This window comes from Phaethon lepturus, unplaced genomic scaffold, assembly GCF_000687285.1.
Source record: "Phaethon lepturus isolate BGI_N335 unplaced genomic scaffold, ASM68728v1 scaffold55643, whole genome shotgun sequence".
In the NCBI taxonomy this organism is placed as follows: domain Eukaryota; kingdom Metazoa; phylum Chordata; class Aves; order Phaethontiformes; family Phaethontidae; genus Phaethon; species Phaethon lepturus.
In genome coordinates, this window is record NW_010532332.1 from 6,804 (window position 1) to 27,865 (window position 21,062).

At 41.8% G+C, this 21,062-nt stretch overlaps 1 protein-coding gene across 1 annotated transcript; it reads left to right on the top strand.

The window, feature by feature from the left end:
• The first annotated feature begins 4,280 nt into the window (after positions 1-4,280).
• Positions 4,281-19,902, top strand: SLC5A12 (solute carrier family 5 (sodium/monocarboxylate cotransporter), member 12). Its single transcript, XM_010284786.1, has 15 exons — positions 4,281-4,637; positions 6,609-6,674; positions 8,005-8,056; positions 9,307-9,374; positions 10,437-10,591; positions 11,641-11,781; positions 13,164-13,293; positions 13,631-13,719; positions 14,944-15,056; positions 16,274-16,341; positions 16,696-16,782; positions 17,436-17,617; positions 17,841-17,944; positions 18,157-18,278; positions 19,744-19,902. The coding sequence occupies exons 1-15, from the start codon at positions 4,281-4,283 to the stop codon at positions 19,900-19,902; spliced, it is 1,893 nt and encodes a 630-aa protein (XP_010283088.1).
• The last annotated feature ends 1,160 nt before the right edge of the window (positions 19,903-21,062 follow it).

A 21,062-nucleotide genomic window follows, 5' to 3' on the forward strand; every position in this document is an offset into this window, starting at 1 on the left:
CAAATGGCCAAGAAATGTCCCTGCAAGGGCAACTCATGCTTTGGAGCCAGACTGGCATGTGAGAGAGGTTCAAGTGCCCCAAAGGGAACCGATGCCAAAAACACCCCAACCCAGACCAGTCTCCTGGATCAGAAAGTTTGGTTTGCCAGAAAGGAATTCAATCTTTGAGGCATAGCAGGAGGACGAGTGGGTAGATGTAGCCCCTGCCAGCAAGGCTTTGGTCCTGGAGATGGAGGGACTGATGCTGCCCGCGCAGTGGTGCCTCCGCTGCCATCGCAGCCAGGGAGGATGAGCGAGAGCGACGGGTGCCGTAGGGCTTTGGGACCCCCCACTGCCAGGCTGGCGAGAAGCCCAGGAGGGCGCAGGAGGGCCACTGTGCTGCCCCAGGGCATGAGCCACCCCTTTGCAGGCACGGGGGACAGCAGCACACGCTTGCTTCTGCTGCTTAAATTAGAGACACTTTCACTATATATTAATTTAGGTCCCTGTGGATGTGCAAAGTGCAGGATCCGGGTGGACAAGGTGCCTGTGAGCGGGGAGAGCTGGGGCAGATTCGGCATTGCTACATTTCTCCCAAGGAACTGCTTGCAAGTATGCCAAGCGTGGCACATGGAGCATCACTTTTTGGGAGATTAGGAAAAGGCCGGTGAATGTGGCAAGCACAGGGGGAGAATCCTGAACTGAATACAGCGCTGAATTAAGGCTTGTCTTTTCCCTCGTCTCAAACTGAAAGGCGCAAGCGATATATACGTATTCATTCGACCTGTGCTGATCTCCCCCCTCCCCCTTAACGGGCTGTTCTTACGTTCCCCAAAATCAGGGGCACGGGAAAGAGCATCCCTTGCAGGATTCCCTGCCTGGATGCGGGAAGCTGGGCTGCAGCTAATTAGAAACACCCTTCTCTTTCCTGTCTCAAACACCTGCTTCAGATGCCAAAATGGGACCTGAAACAGGCCCTCAGATGCAAACAGCCTCGAGTGGAAAATCCAAAGACTCAAGCTGGATTTCTTGTCCCATTCGTGGTTCACAGTCAGCTACTGAAAGGGGCGTTGAAGTTTCAAGAAATCTTCCTTCCAAGCTTCTTCCTTGGGTTACCCTGGCTAAAACTGTATTTTGCAGGAGCTTCCACAATTAAAATATAAAACTATTTTTACTAGTTCAGGGAAATAAAAATTTCAATTATTCCCAGCTAAGGAATATCCTCATGACATAACAACAAGTGTTTTTGTACTATTTTAAAATAATATTTCTTATTCAGGAATTTTATTTCTAAGATATATTTTTTCTGTGTGAGATTTAGCTAAAATGGCTATTCTGAACAACACCATGAAGGTAGGCTGAAAATGTATCAGAGGGCTATAGCATCATAAATATACAAATTTACATTTCTAACTTGATTTCCATTTTATTATTCCATTATCTTTTTTCTACTTTCTGTGTAAAATACTATGCACCAAAAAATAATTTTCTGCTAGAAAGACCATTCATAATTGAAAAAAAAAAAATCTCTGCAGGCTTACATTTAGGCCAATAGGAATTTTGCTGTTTGGAAAACCTTCCTGGAATCCAACACAAATTGCTCCACATTGACCCCACGTGAGCCGACAGACAGCTTTATTTGTCACTGTGTGACACAACAGTTGGCCCAGCTGCTAATTAGCCGTGATTGCTGATGGCAAACAGTCCATTAAAAAAATCTGTTCAAGCCAGTAATAATATATTGCACTACACTTCTTTTCCTAGAATGGATGTTACAGGGATCTTCCACTTAGACTTTCTCTGGTAACATAGTCAGCACACAAACCTTCTAATCCAGAATATTTTTTTTTTTACTACTACTTTTTCATTTTTATCCCAGGCCCCACAAACAGTTCTCCACCCTCTCAGCGCATGAGTAAGACTGATGCAGTCTTACTTACATGGTGCAGCTCAGTGGCTCAAGTTTAAGAGGAAATACCCTCAAATTTGCTTCTTTGGAGCTTTTTGTGAATTCACTTGGCATCATCGTGACTGAGCTAGCAATCAGCTGTGGTTTGCGGGAAGAAGCACGCACGTGGTTTGCCTTGTCAGCTCTACACGCTGCATTCACACCCCATTAATTCAGCCTCTTGCCAGCCTGGGTTGATGGTTGACCCTAGAAGCTCACCGTTGTAATGGCATGGCTCTTACCATTGCCAGAGACATTTATTAATCACACTCCATCCGTATGAATTAAAACCTGCAGAAAACATCCATGTTCTTACAGTTATAAGGAGAAAGAAGAAAAAAACCCCAAAAGTCCAACCCAAAAGCAGAGGAATGCCTGGCAAATGAAAATCACTGCATTTTTGAGAGTGGACACGCCTTAAGACATTTGTTCTGTACAAAAGAGAAATATTAACTAGTGATGGGGATATACTGAGATAAACAAATTACTGTGAGGCAGTTGGATGAGAATTTACAGAGCATTACCTACTCTGTCTCGCTTGGACTGATCACAGTAGTGCAAGCTGGTGTATCGCGCTCTCATCTGGTCCCTCCATCGCACCACCCGCAGGTTACAGCACACAAAGAAGCGCCGTGGCAGCCGATGCGGCTTTGATTGATACCCCGGCTTTCACAGAGGGCTGGATTGTTCCTCGCAAACGTGCACTTCACACTTTTTTCAACTTTTGGGGACTAAAAGTGTTTCTGCTATAAATGAAGCAGCGTCCTTTATGAAGTATCTTTGCATGTTTTTGGGTTTGGTTTGTTTGTTTGATTCACATTCTGCAGCAGAAATAGGCCTCTCAACTCCCCCTTTTACACTCAGTCTCACTGAAATTAGCCACAAAAATTGCACAATCTCCACTGCACCTGTGGATAGAAGACGTTTGTTCCAGACACAGGCTGTCCTGGATTTTCTTTGACTCTGTGCTGAGCAATGAAGGTTGCTGCATATGTCCTCCTCTTTCTCCTGAGCAGATGGACGGGAACAGGCAAGGCTTCAGGGCTGGAGACCCAGTAATTTGCAAGGTACAACTGACACAGCAAAATCATCTCAATTTACTGATGACTTAAGAAGGAGAAGTGGGGATCCACCCCTAGCCAAGACAAGGCTGAAGAAAAGGACTTTTGCTATTAAAGGCTACCCCAGGTTGCTGTATCTCTTGATTGTCTCCAAAATGTGCCCTCCCACCCTTCCTTCAGGGCTGTGACTACACACACTACCTCTGTACAAGTTATTTTTTGGGATGACAGGTCATTATCTGCTTCTTTGGAAAATGTACTGTCATGGTATAGTCTGGGATAAAATAAATATTCACTTATTTAAAAAAAAGAAAAACAAAGAAAAAACTTCATTAATTGAATTCACCAAATTATGCCAAAGACATAGTTAAAAAAAAGCCTTGCTGTTGTCTAATCTGCTTCTCTTTGGCCTTCTTGTCCTGCAAGTCTGACCAATTGTACTTGGATAAATAAAATAAGCCATCTCTCACACGAACCTATATAAGCTATAAGTAAAATTGCTGGTGGCAGTGGTCAGTGAAAAATTAATTTCTAACTGAAAGTCTTCCTCAAACAGTGCAGCACAAACCACACTTCTGCTCATCTGGAGATTCCCTGGAGGTTCCCAAACACACCAAGGCTGCGCTACGGCACGTGGGGGGAAAGCACCACAGTTACTTTTAACCATTAAGTAATCCAGTTCTTTAAGGCAGCCTTGACTTCCAGAGGGTCTACCAAGGAGCGCACTTAGAACATCAAAGGACAATTCTGAACACTATCGCTGATGTTCATGTTCAGTTTTTAACCATATGAGGGAATTGCTCCTCTGAAAACAAACTCATCAGTGAGCTCATAGGTCCCTACACTGAGCTTTCCTTCATTTCGCGCTGTATTTATTTCTCTGTTGCTCTCATTTTATTCTTTAAAAACGCCGAGAGATTAGAAAAGAGATCAAGTCAATGTGTCGGGCTAATGTTTAACCTTAAATTAAAACCTCACAGATAAAAAGGGAGTGTGCTACAGATTTCACAGCTAAATCCCCTGCTCCAGCTTGCCTGACAGAAGCATCAGTAGCACTAGGGTCTAAGAGCATTCCACACCTTCCTAACTCATCCTTTGCTATTTTGTTTTGCCTCCTGAGAAGTGAACTGGATTTAAAAAAAAGTCTCCTAGCTGAATAGTCTTTCTGTTTATTATTTTTCATTGATGAGATACAGATAAGCTTCAACTTTGCTGTCAAGTGAGTTAACCTGTTCAGAGCAACAGCTATAGAGAACCAGAATCCTCCACCAGAGAATTGTGCAACTGGTGCTATGTCAAACTTCGTAGCTCCAGAAGTCAAAAAATTTGTGGCTTGGGACTATGTTGTTTTTGCAGCACTATTTTTAGTGTGTGCTAGCATCGGAGTCTTTTTTGCAGTAAAAGAGAGAAAAAAGAAAACTTCAAAAGAATTTTTGGTGGGCGGTAAGCAGATGACATGCGGACCAATAGCTTTCTCTCTCACATCAAGTTTCATGTCAGCAGTGACGGTTCTGGGAACACCCTCCGAAGTTTATCGCTATGGGGCATCCTTTGTGCTGTTCTTTCTTTCATACGCGCTTGTCATAATTTTTACTGCCGAACTTTTTCTGCCTGTATTTTACAGATCTGGCATAACAAGCACTTATGAGGTAAGTAAAAATTATTTTAAAAGTCACTATTCTAACATAAAAGTCAGTATAAAACATATAGATACTTTTAGAGAAAAGTCTCTGACAGAAGGCTTTCTGCAGCATTTTACAGAACAAGTGTATTGATATATTAACTATTTTTAGAAATGGGTTGCATTATTGAAACTAGTTATTTATATTCCATAAGTGAAAGCACAAATTAAGCATCGGAGCTCCTGTTATGCATATATAGCAAAGACAGGATAAGAGTTTACACACCAGCACCAAATTAAGATACAGCTGGAATATATTTAAAGTGTATCTAAATGCTTTTGATCTTATAAATAACTATGGCACTCTAGTTTAGAGAGCAGGTATTAAAAACAGATTTTAAGAGCAAAATTCAATAGCATCCAATTCAAACTTGGTCTAGCCCTGGCCATTTGGTCCAATTTACTATAAAAGTGGACTACTGGATATCTAAAAAGCTGAAGTGGGAGAAAGGGTTAAAAAGGAAGAAGATGGCAGGTCTCTGTCAAAAAAAAAAAAGTTTAGGGCTAGAGAATGAATTCAGGAATTCTCTGGGAAATTAAATGAATGACCTCTGAAACTTCCAGAGTTTTTACCTGGCATTCCTCCTGGAACACATTATTTTCTTCATATGACAGTTCAGTAGTTAAAAAAAAAAAAAATCATCAGTAGTCCTTGTGATGTTATTGCTAGGAGCAGAGTGCACGGTCCTTATCATCTGCAACCCCATAGGGCAGCTGTTAAACATTTGGGCATAGCCTTTTAGTCAACTTAATCAGCTGCCGCATTTGGTTGCTCCTGTTTGTGGGCAGTTTCAACTAAGCAAGAAGTGGATGAAGAAAGCAGGGTTAGTTTGAGAGGAGCTTCCTGGTAACAGAAAGGCTGCTTATATTCTCTAAGCCCAAATCCAAGGAGGGGCTTTGGCCAAACAGCTCTGCCTGGCTATTTGGGAATATTTCAGTTATAGGTTGGAAAAAAGTAAAATCTATTTTTGACCATCTATTCCTATTGCCACAAGTCACTGCATTTTCCAGCTGGTTTTGATGCAAGATTAGAGAATGAATTACTCCTCTCATCTGAACCACCAAAGATGTCATTGTAGCCAGAGAGTCCTTTCAAGCATGCTGGAAAGATGACTGCTGGTTTCATGAAATATTTTTAGAAACAAGTCAAGTTGCGTAAATTAGCTATTTATTTGTATGGCAGACTGTGGGGCTTATTATGCAAGACACAAAAATGATGAGTGTGCAGAAAATTAATAAGAAAGAAGCTGCTTTGGAAGCATTATGCCTAGAGACTTGTAAAGGAGAGAAGACTTGTGCAGCCTGTGCCTCGTGTCTGCTGGGGACACTACTCCAGGTGGCGACTCAGGCTTAAAAGCTGGACTTTTGGGGCTAGAGATCTGCTCACCTCTGCGGTTGTACAGTAATTGGGAACATCTCTCTACATCCACCTGGAAGTCCATAAGAACCCTACTTGCCTCTCCATATTGGTGTGCAGATTTGGCTTTATACTGACACAGAACAAAGCTCAGGCGCTGTGAAACTCTACTGTTGCTGCTTCTCCATCTGCTCCACCACCACTTTTGTCAATACAGGAGCCAAACTATGCTATTTCTCTTAGAGATGGCTTCAAGTTTCCTTTTCATATAGTTGAAATATACTTTCATTTGAAGTTTAAATTCCATTTCCTTGTAGCCCTTAGGCTCTGTCAGTTATTCCTGATATTGATTACTGTAACCCAACACATAACTTCAAGTGTATGCTACTGATGAGATTTCTTAAATGTAATTATTGCTATATATAACAACAATCATGCTTTCCTGCTCATTACTCATAGCAGTAGTGCCAGCTGCCAGTAATTTTACTTGCATAGCAAGCTGTTACTCAGGGCAAGCAGAAGGTTAATAGCTGTGTCACAGATGCCACATGTGCTATTTACTGAGATTCCTCTTTTTCCTAGTATTTGGAGTTAAGATTTAACAAGATTGTCCGTCTTGCTGCAACATTGATCTACATCCTGCAGACGGTAAGAGGACATGGACTCTTTGTTTATGCTAATTTCACTCAACAGTTATTTTGACGAACTAGTCTCAGACTGTGCATTTTTATAATGAGATATTTTAATGAGTAGTCTTTTTTCCTTAATTTTTTCACTTGGACTGTGAATGTTAAAAGGAAAGAATGCTTGCCCTTCTAACTTGCTAGCTTTCTCCTGTTTAGGATTAAAAATACCATTTTTGTTGTCTTCGACACTTGGAACTCTCACAGCTTCTCAAATACTTGGTCTCATTATGTTCCCTTGAAGCCTCTCTCTTTCCAAATGAATGGATTCTGTCTTTCTCGAGAAGCTAGATGAGCTGTACTGGGTACATTTAGTTCAGCAGTTACCCATTTATCACGCTGGGGTGAGGCTATCCCGTTGCAAAGCAGCTGCACACGACAAGGGCTGCACCCAGTGCCAGGTCCCAGGGACCAAGCCCAGCAGCCCACAGGGCAGAAATCGCTGCCTAGTGCGTGCAGACGCCACACTTGCATGCTGCCCTGCACTACCATAAAACACTGACTAGCCAGTCCACCCCTGTGTGTAGATAAAATAAATAACACTCCTGGATGGAGAGACTGAGCAGAGGCTAGCTTTACTTACACCCAAAACACCACTTTATTACTACTACTACACTTTACCTACTTACTTTACCAAAAGAAACCAAACTTAAGGAGCCACCCAAGGCACTATTATAGACATCAAATAGCTTTTTTCCCCTTTGATTTAAAGCTTCACTAAGTTTCTCAAAAGATTACATTAGTTATGTATTTGATGGAAAGTGTTGGGACATTGGCAGACATTTCTATGTTAATTCCATTTTATTAATTCCAAATCCTTTTGCAATAGATTTGAATGCTTATTGACTGCCAGGCTTTGTTTCTCCCTCGGTTCTGTTGGAACATACATGTGAAGGGCACTGAGTCAGCTACTTTGAAAGGGATTGAATGGAACAAGGGAAGTTCAATTTCCAAGATCAGTTGAAGTTATCTCTGCGTCACTGGTCTTGTTTTCCTGAGAGCTGCTCTTTCCATTTGACCAGGATATTTTTGTTATCTAGTCACCTCAGCAATGAGAGAAATAGGGATGAAATAAGTAATGCCAAGACAGATAATGGTCCTTCTGGCAGAAAAGAATTAAGTCAAAGATTTTTATTTTGTAAAGGCTGAAACAGAAAGCCATGTACAATACAAGCTGATCTAAAGAAACCTCCTGACCCGGTATTTTGCTCTAAGTCCCATTCTACACAGAAGCCTTATGACTGAGCATTCACATACTTTTTTTATTTTTTTTAAATGAACTTTTTCTTCTTCAGATCCTTTACACAGGAATAGTGGTTTATGCTCCATCACTGGCACTCAACCAAGGTGAGTTCCCATGCCACACTACATGGCTAGCCCAAATACCCACACCACAAGACAATTAGAACAAATGAAGTAGGGAAAATGGATAAAGAAGTCTAAAAACAATTCCTCATAAGTTTTGTAAGAAGGCTTTTGCCTGCACCTTGTAGCTCTGCATTTCTGACTCCCCAGATCTCTGTCTCACACCAGTACACTAGCCGGAGCCCCGCATTTGCTCTTCTGCTCTCCTTTGCACTCAGTAACCACCCGAAGAGGTTAGCAACAAACAATTTCTCAACATCCTGACAAAGTTCACAGTACAAGCTGATGATCCAAGACGTATTCTGTACTTTGATTCCTCCCTTCCCTGACTCCCGAGTTCAGGTTCCCATGGGCATAACTCCATTCCCTGTAGCTGGAGCCGAATACTGTGCTGTTTTCCGCACACTTTAATTAATCTTTGCAAACCAGGCTTACAGCATCTATCATGATAGATGGGATTAGCAATTTTACTGCCACGGGGCATAAGGAATCACCACGGCCCAACTCCTGATTTCACCAAAATGGACCGGGAAGAGATTGGGAGTCTCTTTTCTTTGTTCATCATCCGAGTTGTATCTGGTTTGCCCAATTCCACCTCTCACACAATGCCAAGCTTCCTTCCCCTGGAGCTAAACTGAATTTTATGTAACAGTTCACATTCGTTATTAGGTCATATTAACTTTGCTAATAAGAGAACCCTGACAAATAGGTTTGCCCTCACAAACTATGCCTGGTGGGAGAGACGTCAATATAAGCCAAACCAAAATTTGTACATCTTGTATGAAGTAACTTTATGAAGTAAAATGATCATGCAAAATTGTTTTAATGCAGTGCGTTTTAGCATTCAACTGTTCCTAGTTCCAGGGAATGGAATTTAGTTTGGGGTGGGTTTTTTTTTCCTTGGGATTCTTTGGAAATCTCTGAAGAACTTGATTTCCCAAGAGAAAATTCTGGACTAAGAACAGAAAGAAAGCATTGCTTATAGAGCTGCGTCCCATAGAAATGAAGTTTTTGCTTTATTCAATTATTCTTCTTACGCATTACTTTCGCACGCTCTAAAATTAGTTAAATCCAGTTTGCAAGAAAACAACAATGCAAAACGGTACCCAGTAGTGTTAAGAAATCTGAACATACTCCCATCCTTCTAAGGCTAAAGGGTCAAAGCTTTTCTGCTACCACCCCGATGACCTACCTCCATTTCCCTAACCATTTGGTTTTCTTTGGTTTCACAGTCACTGGATTTGATCTCTGGGGCTCTGTAGTTGCAACAGGAATTGTCTGCACTTTCTATTGCACTCTGGTATGTAACAGGCATAACTGAACAGCTGAAACACAGATTGTTAAGTCAACCATCCTTTATACTTGACAGGCTCTCACAGAAGGCCAGCTTCTAAATACAGTCTAAGTGACTGAAGTTTAAAGCAGCAGGACATAGAGGTAAATTTCTTTTAGACTCTGTGGTATAAGTAAGTCTATTTGGAGGAAAAAAACATTTTCTCTCAAATCCTCTGCTGTATGTCTCAAGGTTTAAACCAGACAGCTTGAGGCAGGGTCCAGATAAGGAGGTGATAACCTTCCTCTAACATACTAAAACTTTTCAGAAGATGATTCTTCTTATCTGTTACAAGTTATAGACCGAAAAACATTACAATGAAAAATGCGCCTCTGATGTCACCCCAGATCAAGAACAGTGATAAAACCTAGGAAGGACGATCAACAGGTCATTGAGAGCTTTGCTTCTGGGTGGAAGCAACATGGGGCTCTGGATTACAAAAAGATAAACATTGCAGAGGGAGCGGCAGAGCCCTCTGAATCAGGACAGAACCTAATTTCTGTTCTCATTACCACTAACAATTTTTTTCAATATTTCAGTCCACCCTTGTTGCAAACACTTACTATGTTGCTCTAATACAGATTTGATCAAATACGAAAGTAGCAATGGAAGAAAGCTGAACCGCAAACTTTCTGGACCTATTTTTCTGTGCTAGGCTAATTGTGGACCACCAGGCTCTCAGAAAGTGTACAGAATGCTATGGGAAGTACGAAAAGACCAGCTTGTGTTCCCTAAGCTTTTGCTCCACACCATGATATAGTCTTCAAATACGTATAAAAGAGGTAGAAAAAAGCATTTAACCAGCAGTCAGATATTCTCATATGACCGTGGACAAACCGTTTAGGCTGTGTAATTTTCTGAACTTGCAAAAATGCAACCTTTATGGGAGAATACGAAGTTTAAGAGTCCTGATTTGCTAGATGCTATACATACAGCTCATGAGTTTCTGAAATAAGGGGTCTTTCTACCTTCTGCTGTACTTGAACAACAGGAAAGAAGACGAGAGCATACAGTTTCTCTTTGTTTTAGGGAGGATTAAAAGCTGTTGTCTGGACAGATGCATTTCAAATGATTGTCATGGTGGTTGGCTTCGTGACAGTTTTGGTTCGAGGAACTACTCTGAATGGTGGATCGACCAAGGTCTGGGAAGTGGCCTACGAAGGATCACGACTAAACATATTTGAGTAAGAAACAAATGGTGCAAACCTTTTCTTTTTGTATATTTAATTTTTAGAAACCCTACCTTAAATAAGCTAAAAATACTCAGTCTTGTTATTACGCTACCAGTGAACAACCTCCATGACTCAGAGAAGTCTCTTCCCTAGTTCTTCATTTCTTGGGAATGCAGTTGACCTTCCAGGGGAGCTTAACTCCTCTGTTACCCTCTCTGAAGAAATTAAAGCCCTGCTGAACTCACAGGGAGCTTTACCATTATTCTTTGTGTAACCACAAAAGCAGCCCAATTATTCCTTCCAATTGCATATATCTTTCATTTTCTATTCATAAAACTGGCACTTCATTTTGAGTCCACGCACCACAGCAGCTAGCAATGGTGCACCAATGCACCAGGATAGCAAACTGACCTTCCTCTGGCTGTTTGTGGCCTTGACTGAAGAGTTCATTGATCAAGGCAAGTCACTGACAGGATCTAGCAGCAAGGTCAAATGTTATCTGCTATACATATTACAATTAGCAGAACTGCAAAGATGACAAATGCAAGACAGAAAGATATATTTGTACTGGTTAAAATTACTGAATAATGAAATTACATTTTAAAAAAAAGGTAACACTGCAACTGAAGCAATTTCTTGTAAAGGAAGTAACACATCATGATTTTGAGAGTTTAGCAAGTGGCTCTGTTCCTTGCAGAGGATGGAGTCCCAGGCACGATGGCTTGCGGGTCTATTGCTGCTATATGACACAGATCTGAAATCTGAGCATAAATAACATTTATAAGGCTTTTTATCTCAATTAATTGGTCATCTGACTGAGTCTGCACGATATATGTTTGTCCTGACTTGATAGTAAAGTGTTCCAATATAAAAGTAAAGAAAAGAACTTCCAACCTAAACAGATTAGATACTCTCTGTGCTGGAACACGGCATTGCCAGTGCAGTACTTCTGATCCAGAGGGTAGGACACATTGGATATTTCAGAAAAAAAATCACCCAACTCTTGGTAAATAAAAGCCTGTTTAAATAAGTGATCTGAATTGCTTCTTTCTCTATTCTAGCTTTGATGTCGATCCTTTGAGACGACATACCTTTTGGACAATTGTCATTGGGGGAACATTTACATGGCTAGGGCTCTATGGAGTTAATCAGTCCACAATACAGAGATGCATTTCTTGCAAATCGGAAAAGCACGCTAAACTGTAAGTTACTTGTCATTAACTTATTCTAGCAATCAAACATACTGACATGGAATTATAATAACAGTTTGTCAGTTACGTTAACTAAATATTGGGATGCCATTGGGTGGCAATAAGCTAATTTTGCACTGACAGTCTTACTTCCTCTGGCCCTGCATGACATAAATAAAGAAAAATGGGTAGCTATCTACCTCTTGCAGTTTATTAATTTGGGGTCAGGCTGCCAAATTAATCCCCAGAAGCAGAGTATGGAAAAGATGCCCACACAGAAGTTGTGATATCTACAGCTTCATTGGAAAAATATGTTTATTGGAATTGTGTTTATGTTGCATTTTATTAAAAGTGGTTATTGATTGAATGGGGCATGATCTAAATATGTTATTAAAATTCTAAAATATAAAAATAATAGGAATCAATGGCAAAGAACCAAGTGAAACTTCACAACACAGGCATACAGGTCTCCAGCGGGCTACCTTCCTCAAGTTCAGCATGAGTATGTGCAGAGCTAGACACGTTTTACTGAACAACCAGATTTTTTTCATACACTTAGTGTTAATTGCTTGCCCACTTGGCTTAACTGTTCTTGGCTAAAGTATTCTTCAGTTAGCTTTTTTGCTAGCTGCAATCACACCCATTTTTCTTAAGGTCATGACAGGTTGTATGAATTTATGCTGTTGAAATTCAGCCTCTGAAAATGTTTGGAAGTCACAACAGTGAAAACATCACTAGTAACAAGTCCTGAAAGACCTTTCAGTCCCAGTGGCACAGCTCTGAACCAGCCCCAACAAGAGAACTTATGTAAGGTGACGTTCAAACACGCTGTAGGCTCTGTACAACCTGGCAGCTCTTGGGAACACCAGGATTACTGAACCACAGCCACACAGACTCCTCAGCAGATGCTGTCACCTGCATCTGTTTCACGGACTAGTGAAAAAAACCCTAAGTGTGTTACTTTGCAATGGCAGCATTGCAACCATGACAGAATCCATGCAAAATAACACTCTGCGTGGCTTAAACGGAGAACAGCAACAACAACTCCCGACAGACAAAAATCTGCTCTTACAGGGGACAGGAGGGACAGATCTGGCACTTTGTGCAGCCTGTTCTGCCTACAAGTTACTGGTCTTAGATCAGTCTCTTCCACCTGTACAGAGTTACCTAGAACCTTACTCTCGAGAATAAAGATGATGTATTTTTTCATGGTTTTTTTTTTTTTTTTTTTTTTAAGGCAGTATTACACACCATCTCTCATCCCGGTGATGCCTGTAAGAGATTATATAGCTAGCTTTGATTAGGGCGTCTCTCTCAAAGTTAGAAATAGCTAACTTCTAACAGCTTTTCTATATTTATCGTGTATTAAACTGAGTTTCTCTCCTTTGTTCTAGGGCACTTTACCTAAATTTATTGGGACTTTGGACAGTCCTGGTGTGTGCAGTATTTTGTGGTTTGGTGATGTACTCTCATTACAAGAGTTGCGACCCTTGGACTGCTGATTTCATTTCAGCGCCTGATCAGGTACAGATACCCGTTATTATAATTAGGAGCTGCTTTGGGCCTAGACATAGCACATGTAGAGACAGTTCAAGTTTTGCAGGATGCTTTACATCCCTTCAGCCCTCAGGCACTAAGGTGGTTGCTGAATCAGGGCTAGAATGTATCTGTTCTGGCACTCCTGCAGTATTAATCTGATCGACCGCCTCCGCCAAACAACATCCCCTTTGCTGAAAAGCTGACAGCCCTTGTTAGTCGAAACAAAACCAGAATTTAGCAACATGCTCAGATGCAACTACTTTCATTACCCAGGAAAATCTTAACTAATTCCTTGTGTTGCTTTGTGCTCCTTTTACCCCAGCTCATGCCGTATTTTGTTATGGACATTTTTTCTTCGATGCCAGGAGTCCCGGGGCTCTTTGTTGCCTGTGCTTTCAGTGGAACACTAAGGTCTGTGAATCTGATACGACATTTTTGCTGCATACTGTTGATTTCTTGAGGACCCAGAACAAGGTCAAAACATGAAACCCTAAGAAAAGCCCATTCTAGGAAGAAGCGGTAGCGCATTTATGTCGAAGTCTAGCTCTACTTCTCCAGTATCTTTTTATGCCAAATATATTTTAGAAGAACATTATCAGCATAGTCAAAAGGGTATAAAAACTGAGTAAACACCAGTTCTCTCTGTAAAAGAGCTCAGCTTCCGGAAATATCTTTGGAGCTGCTCATGGTGAAATTGCCTTTACTCAACCCGACTACCACTATATTGTAGTTAAGGATAGAGAGTTTTTCAGCAAGTCTATCTGCACATGAAACAGAATTCGACTAGGAAAAGAGATGCCTGCATAGAGAAGTTTTAGAAACTGTGTGTCCTTCAGGGGGTGCTGGATGTTACTGTAGTTTCTACCCTCTACAGGCCAAACATCAGTACTTCATAGGGCATTAGAAAGAGAAGATTGAAGTTCACAGTGACATTATTCAAATGCTATAGAGTCAATCTCCAACAGGCTGTTTCTAAGACTCTTATCTGTAGAAAAAAGCAAGAAAGAGCTATCAAAACAGGAAAGAAAAGAAAAAAACACCACCCAAACCAAAATAACCCCACATAAAAAGGCACTGGCTGCTCCTGGCAGGAGACTAAGAGAACACGGTTAAGGGCACGGAGTAACAAATACTCTGCTGTAGGTATTGATGCTGCCATATTGTCACAACAAAAACACAGAGACAGCATTCACCAGGTATGGCTTAACTCACAGAGCTAAAAGAGTCAGAGTATCCCTATTCTGTAGTTTTCAGTTACGAGAGAAAACAGAACAGGCGTTTTGTGGAGGAACAGGGCATCACTAGTGGGCACTGCACATCCTTGACTTGTAAGGGAGTAATGTCTTTATTCTGGAACACGTCTACATTTTGAAAGTCTTCGCAGCTTGGTAAACTGAAGGGTCACTTAGGACAAGTTTCTGTCTTGTTCTGTGCCAGCATGAAGCAGGGCCCCTAGCAATCACAGAAGGGACAGGAATGTCACCAGCATCAGCAGCGTACATGAAAAATACTCTTCAAGAACTGTACTTTTTAAAGTATTAATGCTAAGCAAGAGGCAGCATTTCTCTATAAATACAGTTTAATTTCAGATTATTTTGCTTGCTATTTATTTAACGTACTTCTCCGTTTCTACAGCACGGTAGCTGCCAGTATTAACGCTTTAGCAACTGTTACCTTTGAAGACTTGGTCAAGAAAGGTTTCCCAAACCTCTCCGAGAAGATGAGCACATGGATCAGCAAAGGCTTATGTAGGTACCCCCAATGGGATCCATTTATCTAACAGCAAAGATGTCCATCCTCCCAGTTGCTATTACTACAGGAGCAAATAGAGTGGGGTTTTATATACTCAGAGCCTTGAGAGTCTCAGACTCCCAATTGACTCCAAAAGCAGTTCTGTGAATAGTGAAGAACACTGTCTAGAGACACTACTTCAGAAACACGCTTGTGCTTCAGAAACCTCCACAGGTGCATAACCGTCCATAAACTCTCAGGATGAATGTCAGCATGATGGTTCAGTAAAATTGGGCATGCGTGCTATATAGTGCACTACTCAAAATCCTTTGAAAAGTTTTGTCTACTGAAAATACCAGGGAATGCTCTGGGATCTTCTTTACAATACAAAAAGAATATCAATGTACTTATTACCACATTGCGCTATAGCAGTATTACTAAATATTATTATTTTATAGTAGTACAATAAGACATTTCTAAGTTTGAATAGAGTATCACATAAGCAGGTTATTCAGTTTTTCAGAGAAAAATAAAAATGTAAAAAAGACAAATGAAAAACAGATCATCAAAATATCAAGCATCCAAAATGCTTTCAATTTTTAAGACATTTTTACAAGTATTGCAGTAATATCATAACTCTTTTATAAGTATTGTAATAATATCATAACCATTTGCTGATGTTGGCAAAGATCACCGATGAGCCAAACCAATACTTTCTCTGTCTCTGTAACTCTCTCCAACCTTCCTGCTTTTCCATCTACCAGTTAATTTTTGCACTCTGGACCCAGAAAGATCATTTTTACCTCTGAAACCAAGGTGTGCTAGCACAGGAGATGAGTTTTGGTTGGCTTTCCTCAGACTACTACATACAGAGTTTTGCCTACCACAAAATTAAAACCGGTGTCAAAAGAAGAAAGCCATGTTTTTTATTATTGCTCAATTCATTCATTAAATTACTTAATAAGCATTATTTAAAGGCAACAGAAACATTTCTAATTTAGAAGTTATGCCTCATGTACTTTCATTGCCAATTTCTGCTTCGTAAGAAAAAAAAACCAAAAACCCAACAAGACTTCAAGCAAGACACTGCAGGGTGCTTAATGGTCCGCTTTAAACATCAAAGCCCAAAGTCCAAATTCCTGCATGGTGCCTGGTCACTTCAGACACTAGATGAATTAAAAATTGTCCACACTATTAACCAGCACTGACAACTTTGCTGTCTGATCTTTTCCAGGTATATTATATGGTGTCCTGTGCACTTCAATGGCTGCAGCAGCATCACTGCTGGGAGGAGTTGTGCAGGTATCTCACGCTTCAGAAATGCAGTGAACTGAACATGAATGAACAGAAATGCAATAAACTGAATAATGCTGACATCCCTGGGGACTGCTAGATTACCTGAACAATTTCTGTGGACTCTCTGCTGAGATTAATAACTCAGGAAAAAAAAAAATCCTAAATCCCTCAACTCCTTCACTATTTACTCACTGCTACGAAACAATACTGAGTGTGATTCTTTCTTTAATTGTGCATAGAAATCACTGTTGGTCCCTTCTCCCCCACCATCTCCCACTGAAAATTACAGACCAAAACCAGAACTGCGCACGCTCCCTCCAGCTGCCGCACTAAGCTCCTGTTTCTTCTCTGCACCCACAGGCTTCACTCTCCATCCATGGGATGTGTGGGGGGCCCATGCTGGGATTATTTACCCTGGGAATTGTGTTTCCTTGTGCTAACTGGAAGGTAAGAAAAAAAAAAATCCTTATCCAAAAGAAAATCTCTTGGTGTTGTTTGGTTAAATCTCCATCTTGAAAATGGTTTGGGTTTTTTAGATTTAGTCTGTGGGCTGCTTTTCAGATTTAGAGACTGAGGAATACAAGATCTGTTTAGAGGTCCCTTTTCACCATCTAAATTTATCTCATTGGAATTTAACTCTATCCAACTGTGGAATAATCAGTGATTAGATCCATGTGAAGAGGTTTTTTAAAAATTATTTTTATTTCCGACTTTCTTCTCTTTCATTAAAAAGAAAAAAAACAGCCCTAGCCTATATTTACCTTGGGTGGCACACAATGATTTTGGTTGCTCTGCCTTTGCTAACTCAGGCAAAACACAACATGAGCTCATTTCACACTGCCCCATGAGCGGTCCCATCGCATTTACCCAGAAGTAAAACTAAACTCTGTATTACAGTTTTGATCATCAGAGTTTTGCTTCAACTCTTATTACTAGAGGGCAATAAGTCACCACGTTTTATGCCTCAGTCAAGAGAGAACAGAATTGATTTACACTGAGAGAGGCTGTAACCAGTCATCACCTACTCCTGCCTAATTCATGTCCGCAGAGAAGCGCTTCCCATGCATCACCTTTAACCGTATCTTTCTACACCTGCCAAGGGTGCTATCGGAGGCCTCTTGGCTGGGATCACCTTAGCGTTTTGGGCTGGTACTGGCTCTTTCATTTACCCCGCACCACCGACAAAGTCCATTCCTCTGCAACTGTCGACTCTCAACTGCACGCTGGCTAATAGCACCGAGGCGCTGACGATGGCGGCGGCTCCCACAGCGGCTCCAGACAGGTATTTTCCCTACCGCTACCTCTTAAGCTTCGGCACAGCGCACACGCGGCGCGTGTCTGGGGCACAGCCGGTAACTGCCGAGCAGGCCGGGAGCACGGACCGCCGCCGGATCATAGGCCGACGGCAGCGCGAGGTGTACTTTGCTGGCAGAGTCAAGAGCCGACGTGAATGTGCCTGTTGGCCATCACTAGCTGCTTCTTCCCCTTCTGTCACCTCTTCACAGGCCTTTCCTGGCAGATACCTGGTACTCCCTGTCCTACCTGTACTTCAGTGCCGTCGGCTGCCTAGGCTGTGCCATCGCAGGGCTGTTGATAAGCTTTATAACAGGTTGGTGTTCAATATATATAGAAACACTTTGCATGGGAATCTGACTCAGCTGCTAAAAGAGCTTTAAACAAGTCCAGCAAATGGCTCGTGAGACGCAGACTCAGGGGAGGGCAGCGAGCTCCCATCCCGCTCCCCCCACCTCACGCTCCGAGGCCCCCGAGGCTCACACCTATCTTCCCGTAGACCGCGCCATCATTATCGTCTCCTTTCAGGACCTAGTAAAGGCGAAGATATCCCACCAGTGTTAATTAAGCCAGTCTGCAACCCGTTTTGCTTTTGGTCCGAGAGGCTCCAAGCTTGCTTCTGGTGCGGCGTGCGGCACGACGGCCAGGAGGTGAGTACCCCAACCCGCCGCTTGGCCCCGCGGGCCTACGTGCAGGCACAGGCCAGGCAGAGAGCAGGCCAGCTTTCAGCAATTGCTCTTTACAGTTACGCAAGGGACGCTGCGTAGGCACCGCAGATGGAAAATGAGGTCAGCCAAACCCTCCTCCTCGGCGTTAGTCAGTGATAAGTTACCTATTTCCCATTCGCACAGTACACGGGGACTCGGGGTCCCTGGAGACAAACAGCCGTCAGGACGGCCATCAGCCCGTGAAACGGGGGCCAACCTCCCTCTCCCTGCTCCGGCAGCCAAGCAGGGACAAAACCACACTTTACACTTCAGAGAGCAGTTCACCCAGCTGCTGCCTCCTCCCACCAAGTACAGAGAGAAAGACATTAGCACTTACGCGTCCACAAAGCTCTTCCGCTGCCAGAATCCCCACCTTCAGACCCGGCATGGCTTCTCCCCTCCAGCAGCTCCAGCAGCACCACCAGCCCATCGGGCAGAGCCACAACCACCATCACCTGGGCCACTCCTGCCCACCACTTCCTCCACAGAAATAGGACCAGCTTTCCCCAGGTGTCTCAGGGCTTCATACCTCGTTAACAAGCCATAGAGAATGAGCACCTTGTTTTCGCGCACTGTTCTAACAGTTTGCAGAGAAACAACATTGCTCCATCATAGCAGAATCTGCTAGGCTTATAGAAGGGATGTAAAGCAATGCGTATGTTTTTAGCTCCTTTAGAGTACTCTACAGGTACCTTTAAATCTTGAAAGTAATCTTCCAGCTGCAAGGCTCACCGTGCTCAGTGATAACATAGAAACTGTCCTTCCACCAGCCTGCATTGAATTTGACATTAAAGTTAATTATCTAATTTGGAGAGCAGCTGTGGCTCTAGATTTGCTTCAGCTCTTTTACTTGGCTTTTTGGTGCTCAACACAGACTTCAACATCTAGAACTTTTCTGGAGGAAAATCATCTCAATAAAAGAAGTTAAAAAAAATCACGTATGCATTTATCCCCTTGCATTTGCTTAAAATGAAGAATAATAATATTAATCAAGTAGTTACAGTGTGAAACCACTGAGGCAAGCGTAGGCCAGACAAAAGAAACCAATCCACTAAAATGTAGATAAATATGCAAATGAAAAACTAAGCCTATGTGATTGTGAATGCACGAAGGGCACATTTCAAGACTTTTACATGAACAGAGGCATTTGAGAAATTGTTTTTGTTGCTTTTGACAAGGAACTTTCCATGGGGGAATGAGAAAACCAGCAGTTGTGTATGGAGGGGACACACACTGAACTGTGCCTGTTTGTGGGTCTGAGGGTCATTTCACGTAGTGAAGTAGCTCCTCAGATTTAGAAGAAAGGATATAAAAATTTAAAAATGCAACAAGATACTCTTTAAGCAATGGAAAAAAAGCAGTGGATACAGACTTCAAACTACTAGGGTATTTTTCTTTCCTTTTTCAGGTGGACTTTGAAAAAAATTTGCCTAAAGTTATTGCAAATAAAACTGGAAGAGATGGCACCTTCAAGAATAATATCAACACAGAAAACAAACGCCAGTTCCCTGGTTACAATCCTGAGGAAAATTCCTTTACTAATATGAGCAGAGAATCTCGCCTCTAGAAGCTGAGGGACAAGGGACATTTAATCAAACTTTATTTCTCCAGCTTCAGAAATGAAGAGCTCTTTTGCATTTACCAGCTTGTAGATGACCAAGAGGGAACAATTGCTCTCTATAGCAATAAAGGCCAGATTTTTATTTATGAATTTCATGACAGACCTGGGAAATCATCAGACAAGGGGTTTTGGAAGCACTGTTATTTCAGAAGAAGTATTTCATGAATCTTCTTGTGGAAGCTCTGGCTTGGAAGTAGCTGCAACACGTCCCTATCACATACTCTGTTCAGTAACTAGTCATTGAAGGGAAACTTGCAAAGCTGAACTTGAGATAAAACAAGACTTTGAAGAAGTTTCTGAGGTCTCTCACTAAGATGAGACTGTGAACTGCCCTCTGATGGAGGGAGCCCCAGGGAGAGGAGGGAGGTCAGGCTGAGCTAGTCGCTGCAATTCTTAGGTATCACAAAAAGCCTCCTCACAGGAATGTTGTATAGACCAGACTGGTCTTTTAGCGACTGAGTTAATCGTGTTTGCTTCCTCTGTGGAACTAAGATTTCTTTATAGTGTCTTATTGTAAAAGTTATCGGAGAGAGTAATAGCAAATTTTACTTTGAATTCAGGATAGTTCTTTATCTGTTTCAGTCTTGGAAAGACATCCTTTCAGCTCCAGAAGATCCACCTACTACCTTCATGCAATAAAGAAAATAAAACATTTGATGATGATGCCTCCTAATTGATAATCCATGCTGAATTTTGGCAAAAGGCATGTGATTAGGCAAAACAATCTGTCCAGTGAAACGTCTTGGAAGCAGATACCTAGTCCACTAAGTGCTCTGCTTCAGTGAAACACATTTCTTCTAAAATTTGCCTCATGTAAACCAAAGTCAATAGACAACCTTTCCCCTTGACAAACTTCTGGATGTAGTTTTTTAGTTGAATGTATTTGTTTTTAAAAAACTCACAACTGGATGAAAATACCAAAGATGACTCAGACAGTTACGGACCCAGCTGATACTTAGCTCATATTGCTCTGAAGAACCCAACTGTTGTTTTTGCTTTATCAGGACCATCTTTATGACGTAGATCTAGGTCAACCTGGTTCTTGGATTTGCTCACCCTGTCAGTGTTCGTGTCCTACACCTGGGAATGGTCCCAGGATATTCAAT